The following is a 21,262-nucleotide window of genomic DNA, read 5'->3' as shown; positions in this document are numbered from 1 at the left end:
TTTTAGTTATTCCTTTTGCTCAGATTTCCTTAGCATATGTGTACTCACATCACAGCTGAGACCACAGTCAAGAGACATAAATAATTGTCTGGGGGAAAAGTACAAGGAGTTCTGCCTTATAATACATTAAAATTATGCAATCTTTGAAGTAACTGCTTTGTAAAAACTGCTTATTGTTGAAGTCAAACTTGTACTACAAAATGAAATCCAAGGTTCATTAAGGCATTTTTGTTTGAAATCTATCTTAGCTGATAATGTTTATACTACCCATAAGATTTTGATTTGGGAAAAGCATCTAAGAAGCTCAACAAGTAAGATCCAAACAGAACAAATATACTTTTCTATAATTTTGATTGAATTCAGTTGTAATAAAAGATGTCAAGCTGAGCAATGGAGACCAATGTTCTCTGTTTTTCTTTCACAGGACAAGGTATAGCATTGGGCAGCTGCACTGGAGGCTCGCTCTATGCTACTCAGCCAGAATGAACAGAGCACCGTGGCTAATGAATAAGTCACAGTACTTTGGAGAAAACAGAATAGTGCTCAGGGGGGTAGTTCTGTTTCCATGCCAACTTAATGTGTGCCCTTTGTTTTGCGTCTGCCCAAGAGTAGCAATTACTGCCAATCTGGTAATTATTCTATGCATGAGAAACTGAACATACTAGACTTCCAAGGAAGGACCAGATAGCACTACATTTTCCTTATTCTCAATTTATGCATGGTGTAAACAGGCATCTTTTAATCAAAACACCCAAATCCTACCACATACAAAGACAGGTTATAGATAAATAAATACAAAAGCATACATTTGGGAAATATTCCCACTAAAATAGTGTGCAACTTTAATTTGTACTTTTCCTTGTCTGAACATCTGATGAAATATATCGTAATGGTGTAGATGCAATGATATCACAGAATATGTCCTTTGGGAAAAGTCAGAAACACATCCCATTGGGTCAGGTATCATCCTGACCTCACCTAGCAGACTCAAAACTGAAAAGATTCAGTGCATAGCCAATGAACACATCTCCTCTTCCTTCACCTGCCTTGCTGTAATACATTCTCACCTAACTGGGGATATGACTCCCAGATCCTAAGGTAACTCTGTACCAAAACATTTTCATGCAGGGTAGTTTATATTGCCTGCATTAAAAACCCTCAAAGCTCCATGGAGTGATGCTTGTGATTACTTTGCTATTATGCTCTTTCTTATTCACCTATAACTTTATGCCAAATGAACAAAACAAAAAACAAACAAAAAACCCACAAAAACCCACCAAAAAAACCCAAAACAAAACAGAGTAAAAAGCAGTGGATAGCTAAAAGACACTATAGTGCTGAAATAGGCTCCCTTATTCCTACACGTTTAGCTAATCTGGTATTGGGCTGCTTTGTACTGCTAGTAGCGAGAAAATTATGAGTGCATGGGAATAGCTGGACAGTTACAATAATCCTTCAGTCCTGAGCTCCTGATTTCCTCAAAGAGTTGACAGTATTCTCAAACCCCAGCTGTCAGACACTCAAGGAATGGCACAAAAAGCTTCTGCATGCGTGCTAAAATAGTACGTGAAAAATACTCAGATTGTATCACAGAACTAAACATTTCAGATTTAATTTTTAAATATCCCATCAATAAATATGCATTTAACTGTCATCAAAGAAAGTTTCCAAGGAAGAAATAAAATACAGGAATGGTACTTGTTGAATTATTCCCATGAAAGGTAAATTCTTGAAGAAGTCTGCTTAGTTAAGTCAAATCTGATTTGTGTACAGGTAGCCCAGTAATCTAAGTTCATAATCTACCAAAGCATTTCAGCATGTCTAGCAGAGCACAGCTGAAGAGTTTGCTTCACAATTTCATAAAAAGATCACTTTATGTAATGACAGATTTTTTTTTTTAAAAAGCACAACTATATTTAATACAAAGTAGGCGCTTGTTTTATATAAACTACTAAAAAACTGGCTTAAATATGCATAAATTCTTATTTGAAATCTTTAAGACAGATTCCAGAAATATGTTCTTAAACCAAATGCTGGAGTCAAAAAAAACCAATGGTAAATATATTATAGACCATCCTGCTTTAATATTTGTGGTATCCACTACACTCTGGTCTTTGATTCACACTGTTTTTTATCTTATAAAGCCAATGTTGCTGCCAAACCCATCATCCATGTGATCAGGTGTAAGCTTCTTGCAATCACCTCCAAATCACAAGATAGGTTTCCTTCCTCATTTATATCAGCTTTTATATTGTGCCCCACGCCCACAATCTCATCCTCTCTCACCTATCGGTAGCACATCACACACAAGTGGCACAACCTTTCTGAGTTCTCCCACAGATCTGGCAGTGTGTCTGCATTTAAGCCTTTCTTGTAGCACTTGCAACACCAAATGAACTTGAACTTAAAATTGTATATTTCTTCTTCTTTGGTTTATTTGTCTATGATTCTCACATGAACAGGTAACATTCCTTATCTGAAAGGAACACAACTAACAAGTAGCAGGTGATGCTGCAAGCAACAAATAAAAACTAAAATTCAAAATAAAACATTTTCTAAAATGGCTTCTTAGAAGACTCTATTTTAAAACACACATTTTTTCAATTTTTTTTCAGTCTTACCTCACAATACTCAGTGATAATGCAGAAACTATCTCGCTCCACAAAGCTTGCATAAAATTTGACAATGGCTGGATGGTCTAATTTGGAGAGTAGTTGTGCTTCCAGATTTGCTTCAACTGTTTCATTAGGCTTTAGGTTTCCAACAGAGATTTCCTTTAGGACCTTTCTAGAGGAAAAAAAAGAAATCTTTATATTAATAAAATCAGAAAAATATAAAAATATGCAACATTCAAAATCCCATCAAAATTTCCTTAAATGCAAAATAGTAACATTGCCCAACTATTGGCAACATGAAATTGATGAGGCAAATATGGGTAAACAATGAGAATGCATTAAAAGTCAAACAAATATGCTAGTCACCATATAGATTAAGCAACATTATATTAAAAATACTGTTTTGAAATATTTCTCCCACTAATTACCTATTGCATTGTTTTATTTAGAACATGTTTTCAGTGCTATGGATTACTGCACAATAACAAACATAAACAAAAAATTAACTCTAAGTGATTTTAAACCCACTCAGAGCATATGGTCAAGGCATAGCAAGAAATTGCATTTGCAGCTTCTGCCCAAGTCTCTCCACGGAGGCATGAGAAAAATCACTGAGAGTAATATTTCTGTGGCTGTTTCTTTGGTGATAAACTCAGGCTGTCCGTTTTTTTTCTAAATATCAGCCTGTCCTTCACCTGAGCACATAAGTGAAAAGTACAAATCTAGATTGGGGTTGGAATCTAATTATACTGTTTCAATGAATTCTAATATTTTTGTATTTAATGTTTGTTTAGGAAGACCCTAAATCCCCTGGAAAATGCTGGGAAAATGTAGGGATTTTTAATATTCTCCACCCTTGACACATGAACGTGCACAAGAGAATTCGTAGTTCAGGATTAGCTCTACAGAGAAGCTGGAATAGGGCAGTTTACTTGTTAACTTGGAAAAATATAGTGCAGGGCACTATAAGAAAGCACATTTTGCCAAGATTTTCCTGATGAAATGTTTAAAAAAGACAATAGAACACATTCCATTTCCATTTACCTTACCAGTTAATGAAGAATAGATCATAGGTCATTTCTGAAAAAGATACTGAAGACTATTAGAGAATATAATGTTTCTTTACTGAAACAAAGCGGTGAATTTTCGGAAACTTTTGAATACATGAAAGGCAAGTTTCAGACTGAAGGGAAGCTCCCACAGTGCTTTTAGCAATTTCCCCATTCAATAGAGCATGGTTGTAAAGTTACAGTTGTTAAACATGACAGTGATAAAACTACAATAATGCACATTATCTAAGGAGATTTAAAAAAAGCTGTGTTTCTTCATGAGAAAATTTTTTTCCTATGTCTGAAAAAACAGTTTCTGACTAGTGATGTTTGAATTTTCATATAAACTTTCCCAATCCCCATCAGGAATTGTGATGGATTAAAACATGCCCTTTGATCTGTTTCTATCTCTGCAGACAAGCTTGTGGAATACAGATAGGCAGTACCTACTGCAATCTCCTCATCTTCAGCTGATGTGGGTCATTACCCCTTTCTTCATAAAAATCATGTCACAAACCTGACAAACAGGATGAGTCCTTGTTAAAGACCACTTAATACAAGTTTCTTGCATACCCAAGACAGCAACAAAAGCCTGATGTGTTGATGTGTACGGATAGCTTGTCATCTTAGGCACTCAGTGATCTTTATGCTGTCATCAGCTGTCAGACAAGATGACAGGTGTTTTTCTTATTTCAATTAATTCCCAGAAGAAGAAATCAAGAAAATATACTTCTTGTAAATAAGGTATTGGTTTTCTGCAGCACAATTCTAATTCATATCCACAGCTGGAAGGCATTAGCTTCTAGAAAGAAAACTTTTGGATGAAATTGAGATTAGGCACATCTCCATGTCTCTAGTATATGTGTGTACTGTGTCTATATGTAGATGAGGTTTTATTTTACTGCATTAAATATGAAGAACCTAACTAGACTTCTTTCTGCAAAGCTTTTGATAATATTTCAGTAAATACACTTAAAAATTTAAGATACGTACTAAAAAACTCTGTGTTAATTAAGTATTGACAAAGAAGTTGAGTCAGACTCTCAGAAGCCTCACAGAGAAAACGGAAAAGTCTCCAGATCTGAAGTGGTTCTTTGCTGTTAACTTTAAAAGAAAAACAAGGAAAATAAAAGTCTGCAGCCAGAAATTCATCTATATAAGTTAACTATACTTTTTAATACATAAAACACCTAAAGAGTGCTTGAATTCACTCTATCCCATTTCAGTATTTACACAAGTAAATTCAACCTGAACAGGTAGCTAAAATGGGCACATTCTGTGCTTTATACAGTTCCTAAGATAACTCAAATTTGGCACCCCTGGTGGTGTCAAACAGGCTGACAGATTGATCCACAAATAAAAGTTTAATAATCATAAGGAAACAACAAACCTTTCTTAGCTAAACCATCCTGATTGTATCTCCCATCTACCAATAAAATCCAGGCCTACATTTTGAAGGAGACAAAGCATTTCTGTTTCTATGATCCAACCTGCATTTTATGGCAGGCTAATAATAAAGAATAAGCAATCATAGCTCATAATTCAGACATGGTAGTTGTAGATCATCTGTTGAAAATCTGCCTGCATTGTGTTACTTAACTATTTTTTGTAAACCATTTGAAGTATTTTGAACAAACCTTTTAAAGAGTGTTACACGAACATTTATTCTGGAGTCTGGGAATAATACACTCTGTTGTTCAGATTTTATCAAGACTCCATCTGGAGTATACAGAGCCATCTGAAAGTCAAGCTTTTTCAAAAAATCTACCCCTATATTTTCTTCCATTTAGGTTCAAGTATTAAGCAGGATTTAAAAGGTCTAAAGCTGTTTGCATGAACAAAGAAATCTCAGATTTATCACATGAACAAAACAGAGATCTAGGTGGCATCGACAGAAAATCAGGTAAAGCCACAAAAATATGGATATCCTCCAAATACAATACTTAACTACTCCTTCTGATGGAATGCTAAATGAGATATGCTAATTAAAAATTCAATAATATTATCAATTTGACTTACTGTAGAATAGGACTCATAAGCAGATAATAGACTTGTTTAGGTTGGAAACGAGCTTTAAGATCATCGAGTCCAACCACAAACCTCACACTGCCAAGTCCAACACTAGACCATGTATCTAAACATAAGATAAAATGTCAATGACAGTCAGAAAACTTTACTACAGAAGGGCTAGCAGATTCCCTAAATACAGAGCAACAGCCTCTGGATTTTAACTGTGTGGAAAAAGCCTTACAATTCAATTAATAATGGAAACACGCTTTAAACTTTATCTTGAACTGACCACAGCTGAAAGAGTCTTGTAGGGAAAGCATTTGTATCTGAAGAGTAAAAAAATACAACTCTCACCATGTACAGTAATTTCACGCTTATAAGCCGCACCATTTTGACTAAAATTTAGCTCCCAACCCGGAAGTGCCGCGTACACTCAGGAGCGGCTTATATATGAACAAATTTAGGAAATTTCCAAACCCGGAAGTGAGAGCCTGCAAGAGCAGCGACGCTGCCCGCCCCCAACAAGTGCGGTAGCGGCGGCTCTGCCCAGCCCCAGCAAGTGCAGCAGCACTGCCCGCCCCCCGCAAGCGCGGCGGCAGTGGTGGCCAGGCACACCACTCTCCTGCTCCCTGGTGGCCACCCCGAGCAGGGCTGAGCCAGTAAACCCTGTGATCACGCGATTCTGTTACTAATTGGTAACTCTGTGAAAGTTGCACACGGATCCTCGCTGCGAACGAAAGTGCGGCTTATAATCCTGTGCGGCTTATTTATGGAGGAAAAACGAAATGTTGCTGACACCCCGGAAGTGCGGTTTATAATCGGTGCGGCTTGTAATCATGAAATTACTGTATATCCATCCTGGAGGAAGCTGGGTCTGATAAAGGTAACTACATCCATCCCTTCAGGGTGGGAAAATAACATGAGAGATGAGCCCACTCCCACTTCCCAAAATACAGGAAGCAATGTCCCAGCCTTTGCAGTGCCCATGCCTCAAGAAGCCCACATCCCTTTCCTGGAACACTTTCTCTGGGAACGCCTTTTGATTCTCATTGGCAAAACCTTGCTGGTTTGTGTTGCCACACTTTTAAAAGCAGCCACACACTGGGTCTGAAAGCGCAATAATGGGGAGCAAGTGGGGCTAAAGAGAGCAAGACTTTGGGCAAGAGAAAAACAAACATGAAGGTGGAACCCTCCAATATTCAGGCATGCAGTGGGAATCCCTTTATGAGCTTTATTAGTGACTGACAATACACCACAGCAGTATTTATCTCAGTCTATTTGCACTGATCTAAAATTGAATGTTTTACAACCCATCTGGTATTTGTTTACATCGGTGACATACTTTATTATTATATAATTTGGTTTATTGGATCAGATGCAATTCTTAAAAGGCAATGTTTCTCAAAATGCACTCTGTTTATTGAGAAAACTCCAATATGAATTATTGCCTAGGTAAATTTGCTTGCTGAGAAAGAAGTAAAAGAAATACAGTTCTTTTCATATAAAAAATAAATAGGTCTGATAAAATAACAAAAAATGTGATCTAGGAATACATGATCAAAAGTTGAAGCTTTTAATTAAACAGAAACTTCATTTTACACAGGTAGTTCTTCAGTTAATTGCAGTTAATTATAATTTAATTTAGGTTTTGAGTTGTCAGTAAGGAGAATTGTAGCATAACCCATAACTGTGAGCTGTATTTCTATCCATGCTGACCTTTGCAGGACTACCACTACACCCTCAATACAAGGACTAGGTGCAATTCTGTAAAAATGTATCACCTCTTATTAGGTCTGCAACTGGATCTGAAATTGGTCACAAACAGTAAAATGAAATGTGTGCCTATATAATTAATGATGCCTTTTATTCTAGCTATCAAATGGCAAACAGAGAAGGTAGAGCTCTGCAAATTGAGACCAAAATGAAGAAGAGGTGACAACCTTCATGCAGAAAGTTTGCACAAAGCTTCCACACCATTAAAACTGTTAAGGAAATTTGGTAACAAAGGCACCATGTTCATACAGACAGGGTGAAATCACTCGCCATTACTACTACTTCTTTTCTGCCGTTGACAGCTCAGCAACAAAAATTCAAATAGTCATCCTTTACATTTTATCTATCATACTTGGAACATCAATGTCTGCATGGTCAGATAATTTGAAAACATGCATCTATCTGTTAGAGAAAGAGGAAGATGGTGGAACCATGAAATACAGTAAGACAGTATACACAAATCAGTCCTACCTAGAAGAATTCTTGGTTTTAGGTAAGGAAAGAAACACAGTAAATTAAGAGCACTTGATTTCTATGGGAAAATCCAGATGATTACCACACCTCCAGTGCAAAGCAAACCAGTGTTGTTTGGTGTTCCTCCTTACAAATACATACTTACTCATTATCCAAAGCATTTCAGACCCAAGCATTACTATGGAACTTTTAAAATCGAATTTGGCCTTCCCATGCCCACTGTTGATTTATTAGCCAAGCCATAACTCCTTTTCAATAGCAAGTATCACTGCATAGCTTCTTAAATAAAACGCTGCATTTCTTTCGTCATCCTCCTGGACATTGCTGACTTCCTGGTAATGCCAGAACAGTCATCAGCAACTCCTTTTTTCTGTTCTCCCAAACATCCTATTCACACTGTTCACGAACATTCACAGACACTGAGAACTAATCCCCGAGTAAAACACTATGAATTCAATCACTATATGAGGATTGTAATATCTGCAGATGGATTAAATATAATTTCATTTTCTGAATAAGCACTTTAACTAATTTACACTCTTTAATATCTTTGAATGGCAATGAGATTTCTTAAATTTGCAAATGAAATGGATGATTCACTTTCCATTGCCATCAGCAAGTCACAGTTATAGCACCTACAAATATTTTTCAAGATGCCAAATTTTCAAAGCCTCTAACATACGCACTAACACTGAACAGGCCAACTCATGATGAAAACAGTTTATGCTTATTTGAAAATTAATAGTTCCTAATTAGTATCTCAAAAAATGTAGAATATATTTTCTGGAAAGAGAATACTGATAAAATAAGTTAGCCTCAAGGAATAAAGCTTACATAATTTTCTTCTACACTGAGCAAACTCTCATTTATACAAAGAGGCATAACTGAAATTATTTTTGGTGTGCCAATTTTGGAAAAAATCAGTAATTATAAAGCAAATCAGAGCAATTGTGTTATCTTCCACAGAACCAAACGTGATTAAATGAAATTATTTATTTAGATACAAAAATGCATTTACTGTGAATAATTCTTTGTGATACTTTCAGTAGCCATCTACATTGATTAAAAATGACAGAATAAAAGTAGACATTGATTAATAAAGGATGAATTTTTCTCTAAAGTCACATTTTTGAAATTAGCACTTTTTTCCTAGAGAGAAATAGAAAAATAAAATGTAAATATATTTATAGTCCATTCTCTAAATCAAATACTGATAGACTCTGATTGAACAGAAGAAATTTGTATCTTAACAGAAAAATTACTAAAAATTATGATGAGATACTAGCACCTGTGAAAGTACTTATATTTAGCAATACTTTCTGGTTACATGTTGCATTATCCCCCTCTACTGTTCATTCAACCTTTTTCCTACAGCCCAGTCTAAGTTAAGAATGCAGTTAAGCACCATGCTGTCCCTAACCTAAATGGGATTTTTGAGAAATACAACAAGGAACTAAATAATTGGTTTATTCTCTGGTTTATATCTTTGAGGACTTCCATCACACAACAAATCTTCTAGACCAGCATTGTGATTTCATTACACAGACAATATACTTTACAATTAACTGTTCTCTGCTAATTAACATTCACTTTCAAACAAGAGGAGACACCATTACAGAAGTCAAGACTGAATGCAGCATTTTGTCTTCAAGTTTTTAAATATGATTAAACATCTCATCATTGCCATTTTCAACTAGCAGCCTTGAGCTAGAGCATCTGCCAAAAATGAGTTTTCCTTCTGTAGGAATTAGTTTGAATTTTTAAATTAGTTACAATTAGAAATTTTGAAGAAAGACCTTCATATCATGATCTATATTCATCAGTTCACAGAAAACAGACTACTTTGAACAATAGGAGTTGTGAAGGGAAAACAGACATACTAAAAACTGCTGTAAGAATCCACTCCATAGAAATTCAACTAAAACACATCTTACTGCAAAATTTAATTGGTTCTCTTCTGAATTTAAATATATTTGCAAGTAGAATTATGTTTTTTCACTGTTGCAAGGATATTTATGTCAACAGTATTGTCTCCCCAGTGTAACTAATTCCCAAAAGTAATTTAAACACTAATTGCTGCAATTTTAATGAGAAAATTCACTCTCTCTACATGTCTCTTTCCATCAGGCATCTCCTTCAATGTTTATTTCTGATATGCAGTCAAGTATCTATAGAACCAAAAAAAATAATTTAAAAAATTTTTAAAAAAATTTAAAAAAGGGAGGAGTGCAGAAAAAGATTAAAGCATGGTTTATAGCTAAATGGTCCACAATCAAAGGCAAAGGGAATCAAGCAACTCTGAGGAAATTAATTGCATATAACATCCATTGTTGGATAAAAATCTTCTAATACTTTTAAGCCCTCCTGAGTATGATACTCTGGTCTTAACAATCTGAAACACAGGCAATTCAAAATTTAAGCAACTACCCAGCAACATTAAAAAGTTCTAGAACACTTGAAGGGCACATCATGGATGTAAGGGAAACAATGAACTACGAATTACAGCTACTAGGTCACATAAGCACAACAAAAAAAAACAAAACAGAAAAAAATAGGGAAAGTACACTGACTGCCCAGCAAATTCAGAATTTATTACACTCACTGAAGCAGTTTTATCATTACAATGTACTGAATGCAGCAAAAAACTGGAAGCTCATTCTGCATGGAAGAAGTTCAACCTACCCTGACGCAGACTTTAGAGGAAACACTTTGCCAACAAGGGTAGCCCATAAGAGGATACAGTAGACAGGCACAATCAAATATTTTGAACATCTTTGAGGCAGGTAGCCACAGTTCAACCCAAATAAAAACACTGTACCTCTCCCCATTTTCTTACAACAACTGGCTTACAAATGCAGGAAAGCTAGTTTTGGAAAAATGAGTGAGACAGAAGTGATCTCAAGGCATTTCCTTAATTACAAAATCATTAAGTTCTGTCTCTGCCATGAACCTCAAAGAAAGGTATTTCACCAATAATGCCTTAAGCACAGTTCTCCTTCCAATATTGAAAATGTGCTTGTAAACAATTCTCAAAACAATGACCTCAACCACCAGCACTGCTCACTGCCTGCATGTCAGACCAGACTGTGGTGCGTGCTGCAACACGGAGCTCCCAGGAGCTCAGCTCTGTGGGGGACAAGATTTATTGTAAACCCAAGAAGTATTTCTTTTAAGGCATGCTGGCTCCCACTTACACACGTCAAAGACCTAGTTAGAATCCTCCCCAGTCAAATGGACAAGTGCCACCAAAAGTGAAAGGTGGCTACTTAGTTTAAGCAAGGTATATTAAACACAGAGCAGTTTAAAAAAAAAACAAAAAAGAAACCAATAACTATGCAATCAAAGCTCATAAAGGTGACTGAGCAGATTTAAAAGTTGTATCCGACAGCACTGAGGAAGATTTCACAGACAGCTGTGTTACACAAGCCAAATAAAAGGTCTCAACATGTACCAGTATGGATCTTTTGCTTCCAAAGAAGCCACAGAATGCTAGGTTTTATGCTTTTGATGAGGGAACTAGGAAATTTACACAGTAATTGCCTGTGCAAAGGACTGCAGCATGGCTGTGACTTTAAATTGCTGAAACCATTACCAGCATGGCAGGGTGAAATCTTACATCTTGTGCTTCAATGTGTTGTAAGTATGCCAAGCTACCCTGCAACAACCCTAGGGTCTTATCCAGCACAGGAGCTTGCTAGACTTTGTTACATTGAGCTGGAGGGCTGCAGGAAAAGCTGGGCACTACAGGGATGCAGGAGGTAGGGACTGAAGCACCCTCCCACATGGTTTGCAGCAAGATCTGCTTTGGGTGAGTCCAAGGTTATCAAACTTGTCTTTGAATCAGGATCATATTGGCCTGCACTAGAAATGATTTGAAACCATTGGGGCCACAGCCTGCTAAACTTGAAGCAAAACATTTACAGTTTCACTCCTTGGCAACCTCCATTGAAGGTGTACTCTGAAATAAAGCATGAGAGCATCAGCCACCCTTACAGAGGCTCAGCGAGGAAATTGCTTGGACACTTAGCTCTAGGCCTTGACTCCTGTAGCATTGCTTACAGAATATGAAACTCATGCTTGGCCACTCAAGTGGAAAGCTCATGAAGGCTCACTTCTCAAACTGCTCCAGCTAAATCCACAAGGTCAATGTGGCCTTTATGGTCTCTTATTTGGGCCAAATATGACTGTACCCAGACAGCAGGCATGGCACGGTAGTTGAGCCTTACATGGAAAAGCACAGGTACATGTGACTGAACCAAGCAAAAGATGGTTCAATGAGAAAAGCTTATTTAAAAATCAGCATGGTCCTACAGCAAATGCATTTTTTATAAGTTTTCAAGGAGATCGTGAATATTCTTTCACAAATCTAAAATGCCCTAATAAATTACAGAATTAATTTCTAGTTTTTATTATTAAATGAAGGAGAAGAATAAAGGAAAGCAGTGTAATAAGATGAATATGCACACAACAACTGGCAGGGAGTAATTTGTTTCTGTTTTAATCAATTCAGTATCAAATGACCATTCCCTTGGAATACCTTCAGAGAAGCAAACAGGTAGCAAACACAGGGATTTGACAACACAGCAATCTGCTGATTGTCACTTGGATATTCATAAGAAACAAATCTCTCCCACCTTTAGATTTTATATCATTTGTTATAAGAAGTCATAAATAATTGAAAGTCACATGATAAATTATTCAGCTAAGCGCACAGTTTCCAAGGAATCCTAGCATGAGTCTGGATTAAAGCTATAATGCAAGTCAGATGCAGAAGTAGAGCTGACATCCCACAGTTACCACACAGTGGAGCAGTCCAGGGAGTTTGGCTCTTGTCAGCATGTCCTTTCCACCACAGGGACACATAAATACCTTGTGAATATTTATGAGCTAGAAGTCCCTATTGCCTACTGTGTACTTCAGCTGCTTCCCCATACATGGTTATGAATCAGTGGCACTTAACCCAGAGCTTCCCTTGGCACAATTAATTACGACATTCATTTTCTTTAAGTGATGGCGCTGTCCTTCAAGACTACTGCTGAACTTATCTCTGCTGTAAAAGACTTTGTCTTTAATTGTAATTACCTGTTATTAACTGAAAAGACATTCAAGGGGGCTAGCATAGAAGTGACTGCAGGAATATTACTCCGTTGTAAAAGTGCTGGTACAATCCTGCTACTTTCTTTATACCAACCAAGGTACCTGCTTTGGGTAAGACTAGGCCCATAATCTCCAGGAACAAATAAATATCAAATAATCCACAAATTAAGACATCCTGTGTAAACTTGAATGAAGAAGCTTGCTTTTGTGTCTCTTGTGCTTAACTGACTTTAGGGTCTACAATATGAATTCTGATTCTAGTTTCTTCCAAAAGAAGGGAGAAATGGATAATCTCTCTCCTGTATAGATTGTTTAGTACATGAGAAACTTCATTCATAGCGAAGAACCTCCCAGGTTCTGACCTTTCTATAAGGGCATTCTTTTTGTTCTCTACTCTGCTGCTTTCACATAAATTGCAGGGACTTCTATTTGAGATATTTAACCTCTGTCATAATCGATGACAATCATACAACAAGATCTAAAGTTCTCACACCAGAAAATAAAATTTTCCAAAAAAAAAAAAAAAAAATGAAGGCAATAGGCAAGAGATGTGCCATACAATGCAACACTTAAGCAACACTTAAGAGGGACTTTATAGTAAGAGACCTACATATGCTACTATACTTGTGGTACTTCATAACCTTGATGTTCATAGAGCAGGCAAGTCAACGACATCATTCTGTTCTAGTATGATCTGAGAAAGTCAATAATCCTGATCCCATCCATACAAAGAACTGGAGAGACGCATGAAGCTGGCATGTACTTCTTAAAAAGGCAGGCAATGCAGGCCTGAGCAGTCCTGAAAGTTTTATGTGAAATAAATCTCTTAGTTTGAGGTATGCCTCAAATAACCAACTCTCTCTCCTTCCCAGCTGAAGCGATTCTGTGCATAATGATCCTTGAGAGGCAACAAAATACGAAGCACAACCTAAAACTTTGTAGAATCATGCAGCAGTTTTGCTGAGCATACTTGAAATTATATGATAGCCACTGTTAGTCCCAGCACTAACTCATTTTGTAGATATTGCATTAATGGAAAATCGAGAAGGAGATCCCTGAACAGTCTCTGTATGAATATGTAACTTTTCTTGGGAATTTGTATTCCTATGACTTATTCTCATGTTTTTTTCATAGTCCTTTAGACTGTAGCAGTTTTCAAGAAATTATCTGTGGCTGAGTTTACACTCTACATAACATATGTCTCAGCACGCTCTAGATCATCTCTGAAACAATAAAAATAGAATTTTAATTCTGCTGAGCTAACAGTTGTGGTTTTGGGTTTTTCTCAATCAAAGTACCTTCAGAGCTGTATTAAGATCATTCTTTAGAACCATGTAAATTTTCATTCAAAAATACATATATAACATAAGCAGCAACCAGTACAGTTCCATATGAGATTAGCTGAAAGCAGTATTGACAATGTGACTTATAGCATATTTTACCACTTAAAAAACCGCTATTTCTAAATCTTACACTCTATATCATTATGCTACCTGTGTTTTCGTGCTCAACTGGGAAAGTATTTTTGTCATCCATTAGCATATAAGTGGTAGAAATTTGGGGGCATTCCCCTCGTTGATTCAGGCTTGAGGCATGGAAGGAACAAACTGTGATAGGAGAGCACCCCCTCGTGATGGAAGGCTTAAACACAGCACTGCACATCTTAGAGCACTTGGGCTGGTTAAATACTGGTGTATGTCTGTTGTACTGTGGTCACAAGAAGAGACTGATAAAAAAATTAAAAATAAAAACAAAAAAATTTAATTTGATACTCAGTCTCTGTCCTGAGGACACACTCAGGCTCATCCCTAACAAAATACAGGCATGAAATGCTGCAGGCAGTGAATGTTTGTTCAAGGTAGCCACTCAAAATTCTTAAGAAAAAAAAATAAAAATAAGCAGTTAAAAGCTTAAGACATGCTCCTTGTTTCTGAGGTTTGGGCAGGTTGTGCTATAGAAGCAAATGTTTCTCTACACTGTTAATATTCTAAGAAGAGTTTAGTAACAGATGAGTTCTGAAGCATCTTAAAAGCTCAGATAGTTACTGTCACCCCATGTGCATGATAGACTATCTTAACATAAAAATAAAATGAAAAATACTGTTTATTTGTTTTAATGAAATATTTCATTACAGAACTTTTTTTTGAGAAAAGTGTAGCTAAGGCTATGAGATAGTCAAAACCTTTTAAGCCATGTGAAAAAAGCTAAGAGCTTAGTGGACACTAAGGACCTGAGAAGCTGTAAATTGATGTAGAAGGAAAACAATTGACAGAATTATGTCTTGGTTGCACACTTATTAAAGCAATATTGCCAATAATGTGTGGCCATAAGTAGCAAAAGTGAGGCACAAATGAATCAGAAAAAGCTTTTTAATCATGTAAGTGCTCATTAATGTGTCCATCAATAACAACCAATAGACACCCCTATTTAAAGGAATTATGTATTTCTGGCTGAGGAACAACTTGATTAGATGTTTCTGACTTTAGACAAAGAGCCTTACAAATATTTTTGGATAAAACAAAAATATTTATGGTTAAATTTCACTTGGTGTAAGTATCAAGGTATTACACACTGCTACTACGGTTCTCCCCAACAGAAAGCCCAGCCACAAACACAACAACAAACCCACATACAGGAATGTCAACTCTCTGAAAATGTTCTTTTGTCATTGTGGCTTCAGGATCCCAAAGAGTTTATCAATAAAACTGATGAGACTTGTCCAAATTCAGGCAAGCTAAAAAAAAAAAATCAAGATTTGCTAGCAATTTAAAAAAAAAAAAATCAAACCTTCTACCAGTTAGGTATAGAGCAAATAGAAAGGTGTTTACTGGAATTTCTGTAACTCTTCCTTCTCAGGTTTCATTTCGACAACTCAGTTATAAAAATTAGCTCATCAATACTCCACAGTTTTTTTCTGAGACTACTGCAACAATCTGAGTCTTTACAGTAACACAGAATCAATTCCTGAAGGCTATCAAAACAAGTCTGCTTCTGCCTTACATCCTCACTAAAGTCAGACAGTTAAGGTTGCAACATAACACCAAACTGAGAGACACAAAGAAAATATCTACAATGCAAGAAATATGTTCCCAACATTTTTATTTAAAGCATTTACTTACAATTCTTCTCCTTGTTTTGCTTTTCTGTCATTAACCAAATACACACTTCCAAAGCTTCCATTGCCAAGTTTCCTCTGAACAGTGTATCTTCTTGCAATCACAGCCTCTGAGCAAGCAGAATTAAATCTGGCAACAGTGGCACGCTTAGCAGTTTCTTGAAATTTCAGCATTTCTCTGTGCAACAAAAACGACACAAATTTCTCAAGGATGTAGCTTTCAAATCCTTTTATTTTTCCATAGATGTTCACAGAAATCACTTGCAACAGAAAAATATTGATTTGTCAATATATTATTCTTATTAAACTTCTCATTTAATTCTGTACCAGTTTTTACAGTACCCAGCTTGCAGCAAACACAAATTAAGTCCAATCATTAGCTGATAAACTGCAGGGAGCAAACTTGATAAACAAACTCCAGATAATGTAGACGTGACATAGTCAGTCTTCCTCTAAATCAACCTTAAATTAATTCACTGAAATGATAGCACAGTTCCCCTAGATATGGCACACTTCCTCAGCACTTGTCTTTACACCACCAAAAATATCTGCATTTCAGGATACTAATTTCAAGATTTTTGTACATATTGAAGCACAACCTCTACCCATAATCTGAGTCCTCTCCCCTCTCTGTTTTCTCTGCTCTTTCATTTACCCCTCAGATTTCACCATCTGTTCCAGTGCTGACCTCACAGCTTCACTGTGACTCACTACTAGAATCTTCTGCAAATTAGTTTCACAGAAAATCTGCAAGACTTTCAATAAAATGCAACTCTCCCTAAAGTTCATTTCTCCTTTGCTTAGTCCTTACATGACTCACTCACCTTTCCAACCTTTCCACAAGCTACCTTTGGTTGGGAATTCTTGTCTAACTGAGGTCCTAATTCTGCAAACATAAGGACTGCAAAGGCCAAGCTCTAGCAATTTTATGGTTTTCAAAAGCTCAACATGAGTTTAGAGTAACTTTTTTTACTCAACCTTCCTCATTCCAAATGAAAAAGGGGAGGTGTTTCACTGCACATAATAAAACAATATTGCTTTCATTACTTTGTCTGTATATAACACTACGTGCATAATTTTGCTCAAAGGTCCTTTGGAGCAAGTTAAGGTCTCGCCAGATCAGTGCTCCTATTGTTACCATCTATCAGCACTGCAGAGTAGCAGGCCCACATTGGCCTTGTTCACCACATCATTCCAACATAAACAGGGTTTTTGTTGCGGTGGTGGTGGTTTTGGAAGAGCAAAGACAAATTGCCTAATTTTAAAAGCTGTACAACTTTAGGTTCCAAGTCACTGGCTTCTCTTCCAAATGAATGCAGAGCCTAAATTAAGATTACAGATTTGTATCTTGCAACAACAAACTCTGTGTGATTGTGTGTGTGTGTGTGTGTGTGTGTGTGTGTGTGTAGACAAAGAACCTGTTTTCATGCCCATCTGCTGAGTTGCTGTCACACAATACCAAAAAGCCTGACACTGCACTGTCACCATGTCATGAAACACAGATAAACTTTAATTACTGCAAGATATCTTAATAATACAAATCCTGCATGTTTTTTAAACTACAGAACTCCTAAGACTATTTCTTTATTCTATTTCAGCAACAATGACAAAAATTTCGAAATGCCAATGCTAAGGAGAGAATGTCAGCTAGAAAATTATTTCTCTGTAACTCCAAATCTGCCTGAAGGAGCCCAAATGGATCATGTTCAAGTGTAGAGGAGGGGAGGGCAGAAAGATCAACCCCATAAAATACTATAATGCCAATTCTTGAAAGTTTATGCAATTTTCATTTACTGTTCTATTCTCTTAATTGCTATTTTATGCATGCTTTCATAAATTCCTTTAGAAATAGTTGCAATTAGAAAAACTGCTGACCTATATAGACCTATTTTTTTTTTCTTTCTGAAGGCACTTAACACAGTTCATCTTCGAATTTTCATACTTACTTGGGCCTAGGAATGTATGACAATCCTTTACACCACAAAACCATGCTTAAGATCAAGTAACTAACTGAGTTTAACTTTTGTGTTTTATTTCTAATAATGCCTCCCACCTTTTCTTCAGTATGCTTCAAGTTCCCTCCCTATATAGTAACAGTAATAATTCTCATGTAACTTTTGAAATGCTTTAGTGTCTACTGCTGAAGCAGGTCATAAGGCAGGAACCAGTGATTGCCACTGTAGCATTTTAATGGCACGGAAGAGGTGGATTGCTGAGCACAGCATCTGAACAAATGCCTTTTAAGAGCCAATAGACTTCAAAGATTGATTCAGCCGTTAAGACTGATGATTTCTTCAAGAAGTATATGAACCTCTCCTACCTCACTCAAACCTTTAGTCCAACCTTCCATGTGCTCCTTTCCTACCAGTGTCCATCTCCCACTGAGCAGGGGTTTCCCAAGCAGCAACATCAATTGCTTCATTAAAGTTCAGAACAACTAGAGATAACACAAAGCAATCAAGTCTCCAGCTCTCTTTTCCTAAAAAAAAAAAATCTCAGTATACCCTATCCAGTATCTTTGGTTAGGAGTTTCCTTTGTCCTGTCTACCATTCCCAAATCGCATCCCAGAGTCAGGCAGCCTGCTGATGCCAACCAAACTAATGCAGTTACATTGTCTGGATCACTATTTTTTAATATTTTCTTCCTTGGCTAGAGTTAAATCTTCCTCTTTGTGCTGCAAACTTAAGGAAAGTTGCTGGTTAGGGTTTCATAGTTTCACCTACACTCGCTAAGCGCAACAATCTCAACTTCTCCCCTGACCTTTCTTAGTTTCTGTAAGAAAGATTACAGTAATTTCACGACCATAAGGCGCACTGGACTATAAGGCGCACCCCCAGGAGTCGGCAAAATTCGCAACTTTGTAGATCAGATAAGGCGCACCGGACTATAGGGCGCACTTTTTTTTATTTGCAGCGAGGCTCCGCCCCCATCTCCCCCGTGTGTTTGCTGGCTGAGGCCCCGCCTCCATCCGGCTGCCGCAGCACCGTGGCCCCGCCTCCACCCGGCAGCCCCAACCCCGCCTCCAGCCAGGAGCCGCGGCCTCGCAGCCCCGCAGGCACCCAGCAGCCCGGGTCCTGCAGGCACCCAGCGGCCGCAGCCCCGCGGGTACCCGGAAGGCCCAGCCCCGCCTCCAGCCAGCAGCCCCAGTCCCGTGAACAACCAGTGGCCCCAGCCCCGCGGGCACCCGGAAGCCCCGGCCTTGCCTCCACCCAGCAGCCCGTGGCCCCGCGGGCACCTGGAAGTCCTGGTCCCGCGGCCCCGCGGGCACCCAGCAGCCTCAGTCCCATGGTCCCGCAGGCATCTGGAAGCCCCGGTCCCACGGGCACCCAGCAGCCCCGGTCCTCCAGGCACCTGGAAGCCCCGGTCCCGCGGCCCCGCGGGCACCCAGCAGCCTCAGTCCCATGGTCCCGCAGGCATCTGGAAGCCCCGGTCCCACGGGCACCCAGCAGCCCCGGTCCTCCAGGCACCTGGAAGCCCCGGTCCCGCGGCTCCGTGGGCACCCAGCAGCCCCGGTCCTCCAGGCACCCGGAAGCCCTGGTCCCGCGGGCACCTGGAAGCCCCGGTCCCGCAGCCCCGCGGGCACCCAGCAGCCCCGGTCGGGCAGGCACCCAGCAGCCCCGGTCGGGCAGGCACCCAGCTGCCCCGGTCCCGCGGCCCCGCAGGCACCTGGAAGCCCCGGCCCTGCAGGCACCTGGAAGCCCCCGTCCCGCGGGCACCCAGCAGCCCCGGTCGGGCAAGCACCCAGCAGCCCCATTCCTGCAGGCACCCAGCAGCCCCGGTCCCGTGGCCCCGCAGGCACCTGGAAGCCCCGGTCCCATGGCCCCGTAGGCACCCGGAAGCCCCGGTCCCGAAGGCACTCAGCAGCCCCAGCCTCGCCTCCACCCAGCGTCCCCGCCTCCAGTCAACAGCCCCGGCCCCGCAGGCAGCTGGCAGTCCTGGCCCCATGGGCACCCGGCAGTCCCGGCCCTTCAGCCCCACCTCCTCCCGGCAGCTGCAGCCCCGTGGCCCCGCCTCCACCCAGCAGCCGCGGCCCTGCCGGCTCGCCCCGCGGCTTGCAGCTCTCACTTCCGGGTTTGCAAATTTCCGAACTTAGTCCATCAGATAAGGCGCACCGGACTATAAGGCGCACTTCTGGGTTCGGGGGAAAATTTTAGTCAAAAGGGTGCGCCTTATAGTCGTGAAATTACTGCAACCTTCAGGTCTCTTTAGCAACAGCTGAAATACTCTGACATTTTGTGCTTCCAAGATAATCCCTTCTTTGCCAATCGAGGTCATTTTCCAACTTTATCAGGTTTTCTTTTTAGTCCCTAAGAACCATTGTGCTACATTAACATTTGCCACCCTCCACCCCCTGCAGCACAAATTCTAAAGTCTTTATATTTAGCTCTAAATATGTTCAGCATTTACTACCTTGATTTTTTTCCTGCCAATGACTTCACTGGCCTTTAAATGCTTTGAAAATTCAAAAAATGAGATTTTCCTTGTTTTTTCCTTCATGGGGGAAAAAAAATTAGCTTTTTAACACTGGCTCCATTATTATTTTCTGCAACATCTTACCCAAGGCTAAAGTGACATCATGCCACTTAACGCAGTTTTTTACTGTTCCTAGAGAAATGATAACTAAATTTTATTATTAGTGTTGGTAGCTAAGGAGCTTGAGGGTGATGGTAAAATGCGGTCAAATGTACTCGACTATCAAATTTAGTATTTCCCTGACGCACACTCGGGAAGCCGAGATCCCCTAGGAAAACCTCACGGATGTTATTACCTTGTGACAAGACTGTGTAAGACTCAGAACACAAACTGGCACCCACACTCCACCACAGCAAGGGGCGAGGGCGGCGCCCCGTTCCTCACCGCTCCGGGACAGGCGAGAGCAGCCGCCCCACGTCCCCGCCGCTCCCTGCCGCTCCAGCGCCCGTCCCGACGGCGGGGCCGCGGTGCCTGGGCGTGTCTCGTGTGCTCTGGGGCTGGCCAGGCTGGCCGTCTCCCCTGGGCTGCTCGGGGCAGGCAGGGCCGCTGGCGGAGCGGGAGCGCCCGGGCTCGCAGCGCTCCCGGCCCGGCCCACGCGGCCCCGTCGCCAGGAGACGCGCGCGCCGCCCGAGCGCCGGCGGGAGGGAGGAGCCGG

At 39.7% G+C, this 21,262-nt stretch overlaps 1 protein-coding gene across 7 annotated transcripts in view; it reads right to left on the bottom strand.

Annotated features, from left to right (window-relative positions):
- The window catches only part of NEK11 (NIMA related kinase 11), an 86,604-nt gene extending 65,415 nt beyond the window's left edge, over positions 1–21,189 (bottom strand). The window contains exons 1-3 of one of the 7 annotated variants that reach the window (XM_033073998.1): positions 20,903–21,189; positions 16,138–16,311; positions 2,622–2,787 (exon numbers count right to left, since the gene is read on the bottom strand). In XM_033073998.1, coding sequence (XP_032929889.1) covers positions 2,622–2,787; positions 16,138–16,307 — 336 coding nt within the window. In that variant the 5' untranslated portion in view covers positions 16,308–16,311; positions 20,903–21,189. Of the gene's footprint in view, positions 1–2,621; positions 2,788–4,657; positions 4,769–16,137; positions 16,312–20,902 lie in introns of those variants that run through there. The other 6 variants (XM_033074006.2, XM_033073989.2, XM_033073979.2 and 3 more) reach the window with 6 other exon arrangements.
- Between the last annotated feature and the right edge of the window lie 73 nt (positions 21,190–21,262).

Source organism: Catharus ustulatus, chromosome 1, assembly GCF_009819885.2.
Source record: "Catharus ustulatus isolate bCatUst1 chromosome 1, bCatUst1.pri.v2, whole genome shotgun sequence".
Lineage (NCBI taxonomy): Eukaryota > Metazoa > Chordata > Aves > Passeriformes > Turdidae > Catharus > Catharus ustulatus.
Note: the sequence above shows the minus strand (reverse complement) of the source record. Positions and strands in the feature narration are given on the sequence as shown.